Source organism: Pelobates fuscus, chromosome 9, assembly GCF_036172605.1.
Source record: "Pelobates fuscus isolate aPelFus1 chromosome 9, aPelFus1.pri, whole genome shotgun sequence".
Taxonomy (NCBI): domain Eukaryota; kingdom Metazoa; phylum Chordata; class Amphibia; order Anura; family Pelobatidae; genus Pelobates; species Pelobates fuscus.
This window is the reverse complement of record NC_086325.1, coordinates 72280623-72293125: the sequence shown is the minus strand read 5'-3', so window position 1 is coordinate 72293125 and position 12503 is coordinate 72280623. Positions and strand designations below refer to the sequence as shown.

Genomic DNA, 12503 nt, shown 5'->3' with positions numbered 1-12503 from the left:
ATTCTCCCTGGAGAAGAAAATATCAAATGGCATTTAACCTTATTTCGATCATTTGAAAAGTATGTTTTGTAACTAGACCAGAAAGTCATGTTTAGCTCCAGAACTTCCAATCACTTCGTGGTGAGGTCAGCTTTATGAAAAGTGGTCACGGTGTACAAACACCTCTGGCTTGACCTACTATTGAAAACAAATTACATATATATATGTGTGGCACATTCATTTATTCCTATTCAAGTGGCAAAGAGAAAAGCACCATAAAATTGAAGAATAATAAAAAATAAATAAATAAAAAATTGACAGTGTGAAAAATAAGGTATTTATGCTCATCTGTACCTGGTGTGCCAAAGAAAGAGCAGAAGAGCTCAGTGACAGCTTTCCAGCTAGAAATCCATCTTCTCATCACAGGATAAAGAGTCAGGATATACATAAATGGTTTTATTGTATCCCAGCACAGTTTGTAACAGGTCTATGAGAAATACGAGGAGTTTGAAGTGGAAGGGATGCTGTGATAGCATAAAAGCAGCCGTTGCGGAGAGAGTGTGGATAATTATATATTTCTACACGCTAGGGCAGGAGTGTGATTAGGAAGGGGGTGGGTGATGCAAAAAGACAAGCTTGTGTGAAAAGGGTTTCTGTCTGTCCGTTGAATGCCAGTCGAGGTGTAAAATGCACAGTCTAGTTTATACGCCTTGCTCAGTCAAATTTTTGGAAAGGAGAGAAAGATCTATTAACAGCGCGAGTGTCAAACAGCCAACAATCTGAATAACAAAATAAATAAATAAATCAGCCTATTATGTGGTCTGCTGTATCACATGTTTTTTGTTTTTTTTTTATACTTGTCTAAATTGCTTTGGATATGCAAAAAATGTTAGCAGTACATTGTGCTGGTCAGGATGCCAGAAAATATTATCATGTTACACAGCGCACGTCACTTCTGCCAAGTTTAATATTTAAAAAGTTAATCCCAGTCTGTTGTGGCCTCTACTGGAGACTGCAAGTAACTTCAAGTATGTTTTGTTTATGAAAGAAGCCATGTGCAAGTTTTTTTTCTTTCACAGAAAGCTACGAAAGAGCAGCACAGACATCATGCGCATGGGTTTATGGGATGTTTATAGTTCTATTTCTTTCCTTGAACATGTTTTCTGTGAGGATCCAGAGGCAATTTACTCAGAAACCACATCCTTCCCTGAATGCACTCACGAAGTCAGACAAGCTGCAGCCTGTTATAAGCCTGTTATATGAAAGAGCACCTCCTTGTGGACAAAATCATTACTGCACAGAACTTCAAAACCTTTGTTACCATACATTGGCCTCCCCTTTACATCACACCCCATTGTCCTTTAGTTTGTGTTACATTATTTCAGTGTTTGGATTACTCTGCTACCTGCTCCCACCCTTCAGTTAGTTTAACATTGTGTTTTCCCCACTAGGAAATTTCTTGCCAATTATTTGTTATTTCATTTGTGTCTCTCTGAAAGTAGCTAAACCAGGGCTCAAACCCCAGGTCGCCATGGAAACAAGGATTTTAGTCCTTGTGCCTGGGATTTGTTGGCCCATTTAGCCAGAGGTGGTCAGCCGCCTATGAGTGGAGGCAGGCGGCTCATAAAGAGCATGGGCATGCGGTCAGCCATCTGATGGAGAGCGTGTGGTGTTCGCCTGCCTGATCCCGCGTCATTGGACGTGATGCCTCTATACCCAGAGGCCTGCTAGTGCGCATGCGTGCAGCTGGTCTTGCATCACTTCTATTGACACGGGTGCACCGGAAGTGACATCCGTGCAACTGACTGACTGCATGGCTGGCTCTAGCTGTGCCTTTCTGTGTGCCTGTGCGCCTCTGTGAGTGTGCGCACAACTGAGTGAGTGCACGCGTAGGTAACCGGTCCCCCTTCAATCACACATGTAACGGGTTTTTACTCACCTTTCTCCCTCCCCCCCCCCCCCCCCCCCGTTGTGCTGGTCTCTCCTCCATGACTGCATCAATCTTGATGATCTCAGCCAATCTAATCATTTCCCTTAGGAAAGCATTGGGAGGCCATTGCACACGTGTGGCAAAACATCATGCTGCGCCAATCAGCATCTCCTCATAGAGATGAATTGAATGAATGCATCTCTATGGGGAACATTCTACGTAGGTGCTGCGTATTGTGCAGCACTGACCCAGGATACACTCTAGAGGCCATCTGAGTGACTTTCACTAGAAGCGTTACTAGGTAACAATGTAAATACTAGCCTTTTCTCTGAAAACGCAGGGTTTACATTGAAAAATGTGGAGGGACAGGTTATAGACACGAAAACAACTACATTAAGCTGTAGTAGTTTTGGTGACTATAGTGTCCCTTTAAGAATTATATTTTTGACTTTGAAAAACCTGGCTCCTAACCTTTTTTTCGTTGGCTCCTAGATTCAAAGCAAATTTGTCAAGCCCTGAGCTAAACATTAAAATAAAACCCTTAAAGCACTTCAGGTTTTCTCTATTGGGAAATTTACAGACGAGAGGCTGCATATTTGCATTCTTCTGTACTGAAATAGTACATTTGCACATTTAGCCCCAAATTAGTCACTCAACAATGCAATCAAAGTGGGTGTGAACAAATAAATTGTAGAAAGAGAGAAGTCACTTATTGAAATGTGCAATCATGGGCTTGATCAATTAATTGTTTGAGCACAACTCCTGTGCTACATGTTTTTCATTTTTCTTATAATGACAGAGAAAGATGTGACCCATTTATCTATTCTGCAGTCAAAATACTTTCCATATGGGCAAGAAAAGATAAATATTGGACTCCCTCTACCCTGAGTAACTAAAGATTGACCCCTTAACAAGCTTTAATAATGTATTGAAAAAGGCACTTACCCCTTCCTTGGGATCTGTATGAAGACCACCTCCTGCATGTCCATGCCAACATGTCCTTACATTTGTTGATGGCCATCCTGAGAGAACCTTCATTGTAAGAATGAGAATAATATAAAAAAAAAAAAAAACATCATGGCGATTCACAGTTATAGTAAAGGTAAACAGCAACAATTTGTTAAGGGCACAGCGACACCTTGCCGTCACATAGTTATCTTCTTGTTACATGTCAGGTTGACTGTTTCAGGTTTGTCATCAATATACCCCTTACACATAATAAAGGAAACCTAAATATATAAACTAGCAGCTAGGTTTAACACACCAAAATACTTTTAAAGGCTTACTTTAACATTATCTGTCGAAAACTCAACAGCAATGACCGACTGAGTGCTTGGGGTGGCCAAGCCCAATGATTGCACTTCATCATTGCAATACAAACCTAGACCAATAATGTGAACCTTTATTGCTCAGTCTGTTTAATTTAGAATTTCTCATCTCCTGCTCTGTTAATAGCTTGGTGAACCCAGTAAGAGCCTCCTGTATGTAATTAAAGGACCACTATAGTGCCATGAAAACAAACTCTTTCCTGGCACTATGGTGTTAATAGCCCCCCCCCCCCCCCCACCCCCCGGGTCCCCCACCCCCCGGGCTGAAGGGGTTAATCCCTTGCCTTTCTCCAGCGCCGGGCTCCCTCGGCGCTGGGGACTCTCCTCCCTCTTCCGACGTCATCTGCCGAATGCGCATACACGGCAAGAGCCACACACGCAGTCAGTCCATAGGAAAGCATTTCTCAATGCTTTCCTATGGACGGCAGCGTCTTCTCACTGTGAAAATCACAGTGAGAAGTGCCTCTAGTGGCTGTCAGAAAGACAGCCACTAGAGGCTGAATTAACCCTATTGTAAACATAGCAGTTTCTCTGGCATTGAGCTGAAGTGGTCTAGCTGCCTATAGTGGTCCTTTAACGTTCAATTTACAGAGCAGGAGATTAAAACTTTTAAAAGTAAGCTACATTTGATTGAACATGAAACCATTTTGTTTTCATGCATGTTGCGTCAGCTGCATAAACAGAAACAAAAGTGATTTAGCTTCTAAATGGCAGAGAATTGAGCAGTGAGACTTCAGAAGCATGATGTAGGCAACAAAACTGCTTCATTAAACTGAAGTTGTTTTGGTAACTATAGTGTCCCTTTAAGCTAAAGCTGTTTTGTTGACTGTAGTGAACCTTAAAACAAAAAGATATACATGCAGAGAACAAGATGTGGATAAAGATTGGTTGAGGAACTTAAATATGGAGAGTGAGAAATAACAGAAAAGAAAAAAAAGAACCTGGGCATTTGTGCAGACACGTTGACCTAGCAGGCATAGGCAACCTTCGGCACTGCAGATGTTTTGGACTACACCTCCCATAATGCTTTGCCAGCATAGTGGGTGTAAGAGCATTATGGGGGATGTAGTCCAGAACATCTGGAGTGCCGAAGGTTGCCTACCCCTGAGTCCTACAGTCTAGTGCAGGTGATGATGGTTAGCCCATTATCTCTATATATAGAACTTGGCTAGTATCAGTCAATACTGTGGTACTTTATTTACAATTTTAACACAGTAAAAGTAGATTTGCTGAAGGAACAAAAAATGATTGAGAGTCAGAGTTTCACTGCTGCCACCTATGGCTCAAACAAGCATAGCTTTATGAGCCGACAAACTGGATTAAAAGTAGAAATGAACTAGTGTGGATAATATCTTGCCCACCTATTTAGTTTTCTATTGTGTGGAATTTTAGAGTCAATTTGGAATGTTCATAGGTTTGTGAGCTCTTAAGTTCACACAGTTAATATGCCCACTTATTTTATAATGGTCTCTTCTCTAAGGCAAGACTTTCATCTATTGCTAGTCAAGTTTCCTCATTGTATTACACTCTGCAAGCTTAAGGTTCATATTACTCTAGGCATGTAGGACAGTAGCTTGCCAACAGTCAAGCTTGGGGTCACCCTTTTATTCAATTAAAATGTTCTGTGATCCAATTATATCATCTAGTTTATTCTGTACATTGCCTTTGTTTATTTTAGGTCTACTTACTAGCTTGGCATCTCATATGTCAACTGCATTTTGTGCTAGTGATTTTAAACAAACATAATTTGTTTTGTTTTTTAAAATAGCGAGACAAATTTTAAAACAGGATGTTACAGAATAAATAGAAAAAGCAAAAACTCAGACTCTTTCCTTAGGTTATGCCCTGCTCCCCTATCAAACTTATTTGAGCTCATATTTGCTATTACAAACTGAACCTTTACTATTTGTTAAGGGGAGTGTATTTTTAAGTTAGCCGACATTATAAATAAAAGTATTAAGCACTAATACTAATAGCTTGGTTGCTTCATCTAAGTGTTGCTTCTAAGTGTGTGTGGTTGGAGATATTCTGGAGAGTTTTACAGAAGCTTCAACTGTCTAAGATTTGTGCTAAGAGTTTTCTTTTTTACTGTTACAGGTAAGATTCATCTGTAGGAAAAGGTTACTGATTGCACAAGGTTTGATTTCCTGTTGGTAGTTATAAAGCATTTGATTTGATTAGTTAGCTACTTGCTATTGATTGCTGTTTAAATTAGCTATTGTTTGCAAATAAGCAGAGGCCTACCCAGGTGTTAAACATTCCTAGTGGGAGGTGATTTTAGGAGTATATAAGGGTTGTTGTCATTAGCTTGGCTAATATAGCTTGGTTGCTTCATCTAAATTTTGCTTCTAAGTGTGTGTGGTTGGAGACATTCTGGAGATAACCTGGAGGTAATCTGAGTTATTCAGGAGGATAAATAAAAAGTTTAAATTTGTTTGATTTAAATTATTCACCTCATTGGAATGGCAGACTTTGTTCAGTGTAATAGTTGCTATGCATTTGTTTCACGTTCCACTTTTTGGAGGTTTGGTTGTTGTCTAATCTGTAGACAGTTCTCTATCTTGCGGCAGGAGATTGTATTTTTGAAGTCTGAGATTTGTAAATTATCTGGTAAACAAACTCAGGCTGGAACTGCTGCAAAGCCACTGCCGCAGAGACGTAATAGGAATGGCAGATGGATCACTGTAGGATCTGGTAGACTTAGAGTTGTGGATAAAAGGCATATTGCACAGTCTGTTGCACTACATAATTCATTTTCTGCACTTTCAGAGTGTAGTGGTGTTGTGGAGAGAGGCACTGAGGCTAGTGGTGTTGTGGAGAGAGGCACTGAGGCTAGTGGTGTTGTGGAGAGAGGCACTGAGGCTAGTGGTGTTGTGGAGAGAGGCACTGAGGCTAGTGGTGTTGTGGAGAGAGGCACTGAGGCTAGTGGTGTTGTGCAGAGAGGCTTGAAGACTATGGTGAGGCCTAATAGAAAGCAGTTGTTGTTGGGGGATTCCATCATAAGAGGTGTGGAGATGGACAATGGTGGTCTTGTGAGGTGTCTTCCCGGAGCTACTGCTCACAGAGACAGGAGACGTATCTGTAATATTGTTAAGCGAGCAAAGCAGGAAGGGGAATTGGATGTACTTGTCCATCTAGGGACAAATGACTTGGCTTGCAATGAGGTTTCAGAGGTTAAGGAAGTTTTTAGTGTTTTTGCCAATGATATATGGCAGGTTGCTTCCACACTGTCATCCTCTGAAGTTCTGCCTGTGCATAACACTCAGAACGACAGGCGGATGCGTATTAGGGACTTTAACTTGTGGCTTGGTGAATGGTGTCGGGAGCAAGGATTTGGCTTTATTTTTTCATGGTAGCTCTGTTTGGAATGGAAATAAACTGTACAAAAAAGATGGTTTGCATCTTTCTCAAACGGGAACAATTGTTATTTGTGAGCAGTTCAGGGGTTTTGCTAGGATGTATTTAAACTAGGAGGGGGAGGGGGGGGGCAAAAGGGTGATAAAACATCAATCCAATTGTCCCCCAAAACAAGGACAGAAGGTGCCTGTAGCAAGTGTGTTAAAAAAATGATAAGCTTGGAGTCATATCTACAAATGCTCGCAGTTTAGGGAATAAGATCCATGAACTTGTGGCAATATTGGCAACTGATAATGTAGATTTAGTCAGTGTTACTGAGACATGGTATAATGAGAAAAATGACTGGGACATAGCAATACCAGGGTACTCTTTATATAGAAAAGACAGGGAAGGCAGGAAAGGGGGAGGGTGGCCCTGTATGTGAAGGATAGCATAAAATCTAGCCTAATAAAAGTTAGTGAGGTGAACATAGAGTCCGTTTGGGTTACGTTAGAATTTGGTAATCACACAGTAATTCGTGACAAATTGAAGAGTTAGATAATCTACTTGTTGAGGAAATAGCTAAAATGACAATGAAGGGGGAAGTTATCATCATGGGTGACTTTAATCTTCCTGATCTGAATTGGAAAACAAAAATAGCTGCTTGTGCCAGGAGCACACATATTCTAAACTCCCTACTGGGATTGTCTCTAAAACAAGTTGAGGAGCCAACTCGTAAAGAGGCCATACTAGATTTAGTGTTAACAAATGGAGATTTGGTATCCGATATTACTGTAGGTGAAAGTTTAAGATCCAGTGATCATCAGTCAGTGTGGTTTAATATAAGAACAGTGACTGAGTCACACCACACAAAAACAAAAGTTTTAGACTTTAGAAAAACAGACTTTTCTAAAATTAGAATATGTGTAAAGGAGTCATTATCAGACTGGAGCAATTTAAATGTCGTCCAAGAGAAATGGGATTATTTAAAAGTTGCACTACTGAAGGCAACAGAAAATTGCATTAGGTTTGTTAGTAAAAGCAAAAATTCAAGAAACCATTGTGGTACTCCGCAGATGTGGCCAAAATAGTAAAAAACTAAAAGTTAGCATTTAATAATTATAAAAAAAAAACAGAGTGAGGAAGACAGAATGATCTATAAGATTAGGCAGAAAGAGGCTAAGCAAGTCCAAATCACACACAGAAGAGAAAATAGCAGTGTCAGTAAAAAAAAAGGGGGACAAAACTTTTTTTAGATACATAAATGAGAAAAGAAAAGTAAAACAAGGATTAGTTAGATTAAAAACAAAATAAGGAAGCTGGAAGGCTATTCCATAGAAACATAGAATGTGACGGCAGATAAGAACCATTCGGCCCATCTAGTCTGCCCAGTTTTCTAAATACTTTCATTAGTCCCTGGCCTTATCTTATAGTTAGGATAGCCTTATGCCTATCCCACGCAGGCTTAAACTCCTTTACTGTGTTAACCTCTACCACTTCAGCTGGAAGGCTATTCCATGCATCCACTACCCTCTCAGTAAAGTAATACTTCCTGATATTATTTTTAAACCTTTGTCCCTCTAATTTAAGACTATGTCCTCTTGTTGTGGTAGTTTTTCTTCTTTTAAATATAGTCTCCTCCTTTACTGTGTTGATTCCCTTTATGTATTTAAATGTTTCTATCATATCCCCCCTGTCTCGTCTTTCCTCCATGCTATACATGTTAAGATCCTTTAACCTTTCCTGGTAAGTTTTATCCTGCAATCCATGAACCAGTTTAGTAGCCCTTCTTTGAACTCTCTCTAGGAAGGTATGTAGAAGAGGCTAAAGGTCTAGCTGACTGCCTCAATTAATATTTTTGTTCGGTATTTACAGATGAAAATGAATGAGAGGGACCTCAGTTAAGAAAAAGGATAAATGAGTTATTTATTACACGTGAGTTTACAGAGGAAGATGTTCTATTTCAACTGTCAAAAGTAAAGACAAATAAGTCAATGGGACCTGATGGAATACACCCAAAGCTATTAAAAGAGCTTAGTGGTGTACTAGCAAAACCATTAACAGATTTATTTAACCAATCATTGAAAACAGGACTAGTCCCAGAAGATTGGAAGTTGGCGAATGTTGTGCCCATTCACAAGAAAGGTAATAGGGAGGAGTCGGGCAACTATAGGCCAATAAGCCTTACTTCAGTAGTGGGGAAAGTGATGGAAACCATGTTAAAGAATAGGATTGTTGAACATCTAAAAACACATGGGTTTACTTCAGGGAGATCATGCCAAACTAATCTTATTGATTTTTTTGATTGGGCAACTAAAATTATAGATCAGGGTGGTGCAGTAGACATTGCTTACCTAGATTTCAGTAAGGCTTTTGACACTGTTGCACATAGAAGGCTTATCAATAAACTGCAATAATTACGTTTGGATTCCAATATTGTTGAATGGGTGAGGCAGTGGCTGAGTGACAGGCAACAGAGGGTTGTAGTCAATGGAGTATATTCGAAGCTTGGGCTTGTCACCAGTGGGGTACCTCAGGGATCTGTACTTGGACCCATTCTCTTTAATATTTTTATTAGTGATATTGCAGAAGGTCCTGATGGTAAGGTATGTCTTTTTGCTGATGATACTAAGATATGTAACAGGGTTGATGTTCCAGGAGGGATAAGCCAAATGGCTAATGATTTAGGTAAACTAGAAAAATGGTCAGAGTTGTGGCAACTGACATTTAATGTGGATAAGAGCAAGATAATGCATCTTCCACGTAAAAACCCAAGGGCAGAGTACAGAATATTTGATAGAGTCCTAACCTCAACATCTGAGGAAAGGGTTTAGAGGTGATTATTTCTGATGACTTAAAGGTAGGCAGACAATGTAATAGAGCAGCAGGAAATGCTAGCAGAATGCTTGGTTGTATAGGGAGAGGTATTAGCAGTAGAAAGAGGGAAGTGATCATGCCATTGTACAGAACACTGGTGAGACCTCACTTGTAGTATTGTACGCAGTACTGAAGACCGTATCTTCAGAAGGATATTGATACCTTAGAGAGAGTTCAGAGAAGGGCTACTAAACTGGTTCATGGATTGCAGGATAAAACTTACCAGGAAAGGTTAAAGGATCTTAACATGTATAGCTTGGAGGAAAGACAGGCGGGATATGATAGAAACATTTAAATACATAAAGGGAATCAACACAGTAAAGGAGGAGACCATATTTAAAAGAAGAAAAACTACCACAACAAGAGGACATAGTCTTAAATTAGAGGGACAAAGGTTTAAAAATAATATCAGGAAGTATTACTTTACTGAGAGGGTAGTGGATGCATGGAATAGACTTTCAGCTGAAGTGGTAGAGGTTAACACAGTAAGGGAGTTTAAGCATGCGTGGGATAGGCATAAGGCTATCCTAACTATAAGATAAGGCCAGGGACTTATGAAAGTATTGAGAAAATTGGGCAGACTAGATGGGCCGAATGGTTCTTATCTGCCGTCACATTCTATGTTTCTATGTTACATCCAGTATGCTTGATGCATAAATTCTGTCCCTGTTCTCTGGCAACATGTAAAATATTGCCATTTCAGAGACACAAATGGCAATTGCTGCATTTGTCAAATCCAATGCTACTGTATGAAAAGCATTATTGGCATTTTGTGTTATTCTGCTGTGTGTGATGACAAACATGAAGCCCTTTAAAAAATGTAAGGTGTTAGGGAGTTCATGCTTTGCACCAAGGTGCAAGGGAGCAATTATTGTGCTTTCCACCCGCTGGAGTACCATGGACTACATTTTTAAATTTCGACACACCTGAAATACAGATTAAAAAAAAAATCTAACCCAACAGCGTGTATTGTTGGGTTAGTCTGTCTTTTATAAGGGCTGTCTGCTTAATGCCCATATTCTACAGTCTACCAAGCTCAATTTTTTAGTTTTTGAGTCACTGGACTTAGTACAGCCAGCTGAGATTGATAGGAGTTGTAGGTCACAAAACAGCAAGAGAGTGCTAGAGGTTGCCGATTGTTATAAGAGCTCTAGTACTCTAACCTGGATTAAGGTTAATGTCCCATTAACTCAGCATCAGTATACAGATTCTTTGTTTCAGCTGCAGGCAGAATGGAATTATTCATTCATTCATTTTTCTCTGCACATAAAATAAGACATTATGCAAAAGTGGAATATGCAGGGTAAATTGGAGAATACTCTGAGGGGGCTCACTATCTCTTCTCTGGCTGGCAGCATAGAATTAAGCTATTAATACCTTTGCAGCATCTAACAAGTGCCTTGAATTGTCTTTCCCCAAAATATGCCACGCAGTCTGCCTCGGGAGCGTGTGTAGAACCTGAGGAGAAAGAAAAAAAGCAAGGTCACGTTAAAATAAAATAAAAAAAACCATATTAGCTGTTCAAACATTATTTCTTTTTCCCTTTTCTTTTATGGATTGTGATGCCCAGGAGGAACACAACATAGAGAGCATATAGCTGAATTGGAGCCAGAAGAACATAGGCAGCAGGTGTAAAGCAAATTAAAAACAAACATTAAAAATGCAAAATGACAAAAGCGCCTTTATACCATTATGGTTTCATGTCCCCAGACACATCCATTGTTTCGTGCTTTGTACCCAAGAATCCCTCTTCATTTAGCACAACTCTGTTCCCACATGTTCCTTATTTCATATTCTACAAGTCTAGAACAATGATATGCAACTGGATAGTCCTGAACCTATAACAAATGAGTTGATCAAGTACTCTGCTTGAAATGAAACCGGCACGAATCTCAGCAGCAAACTGTGTACCAGAGGCAATTGTAACTTTCACAGAAAAGAAAAGTATAACAATTGTGATTACGTTTGTAAGACTTTCAGAAGCAAAATAAAATTGGTGATCTATTTTCAACCTGGGAATGAAGGCTGCAAAATCATGTAACAAGATTTGATTAAAGACATTTAACTGGCTGAAGCTCTGCAGTACAATTCTAAAAACAGGGGGTTTGGGGGGAGGTGGGTAATTTGCTTTTCAATTTCAATATGACATTTAGGCTCAAAGTAGGTGCCAAGCACTTAAAAGGTTACTCCAACCATCTTGACCACTCTAGTCATTTAAAGTGGTCATGGTGGTAGGAGTATGTATGTGCTTTGTTTCAGCTTGACTGGTTCCTCCCTCCCTCATCAGCTTAGAGTGTGTGCTTGTGCTTTGAGACGGTTAAATGGACCAATCAAAGGCTTCTAAATGAGAAGCCATTGATTGGAACTCGACACAGCTCTAGTGATGGCAGACAGGGTGTGCCAAGCAAAATCAGGAGTTTTTCCTGGCGCTTGCTATTGTGTGCATAACCTTAATTTAGAATGATTTCCAAATGTTCTTATAGGGGGGAACCCTGATGAATAATGCCAATAGGACTCCATTCACAGATTGCATGTAATAAAAAAAATAAAATTAAAAAAAAACAACATGTTACTCCAATCCTTTCGAGAAGGGGGAACTTTTCTGGGTAATAAGTTATTTCAGGGCTTGACAAATCCCAGGCATTTTTGTTAGCCCATTCCCTCTCAGGTGAGTGGCCGGCTGAGAGACAGTGGAGGCAGGTGGGCGGCGAGGGAGCTGTAATCTTCCTGCACGGATACCGGGAGCTGGAATATCATGTCACTCCGGCATCACTAAATGGCGTGCAAGGGAGCAGAGTAAGAAGATTACTCAATCACACTGAACCCCAGGGAAATGATCCAGTCCAGCTCTCCCAAAGGTAGGGAGATGCTGAATGGACATAAATTGAATTAAAACAAAAACTGTTAATGTGTCTGTCTGTCATTAATTGTGTATATTTAGGTGACCGGCCACCCTTTGATTGCACGAGGATGGTGTTTTTACTCGCCTTTTTTCCCAAGTTATGCCGGTCTCACCATGGCTGACCCCGCCATCAAGGCCGAGATAATCAAGC

The 12503-nt window shown here is 40.0% G+C and overlaps 1 protein-coding gene across 1 annotated transcript in view; it reads right to left on the bottom strand.

Annotated features, from left to right (window-relative positions):
* The window catches only part of ABCB7 (ATP binding cassette subfamily B member 7), a 117087-nt gene that overhangs the window by 85047 nt on the left and 19537 nt on the right, over positions 1–12503 (bottom strand). The window contains exons 2-3 of the mRNA XM_063432065.1: positions 10828–10908; positions 2855–2941 (exon numbers count right to left, since the gene is read on the bottom strand). Coding sequence (XP_063288135.1) covers positions 2855–2941; positions 10828–10908 — 168 coding nt within the window. The remainder of the gene's footprint in view (positions 1–2854; positions 2942–10827; positions 10909–12503) is intronic.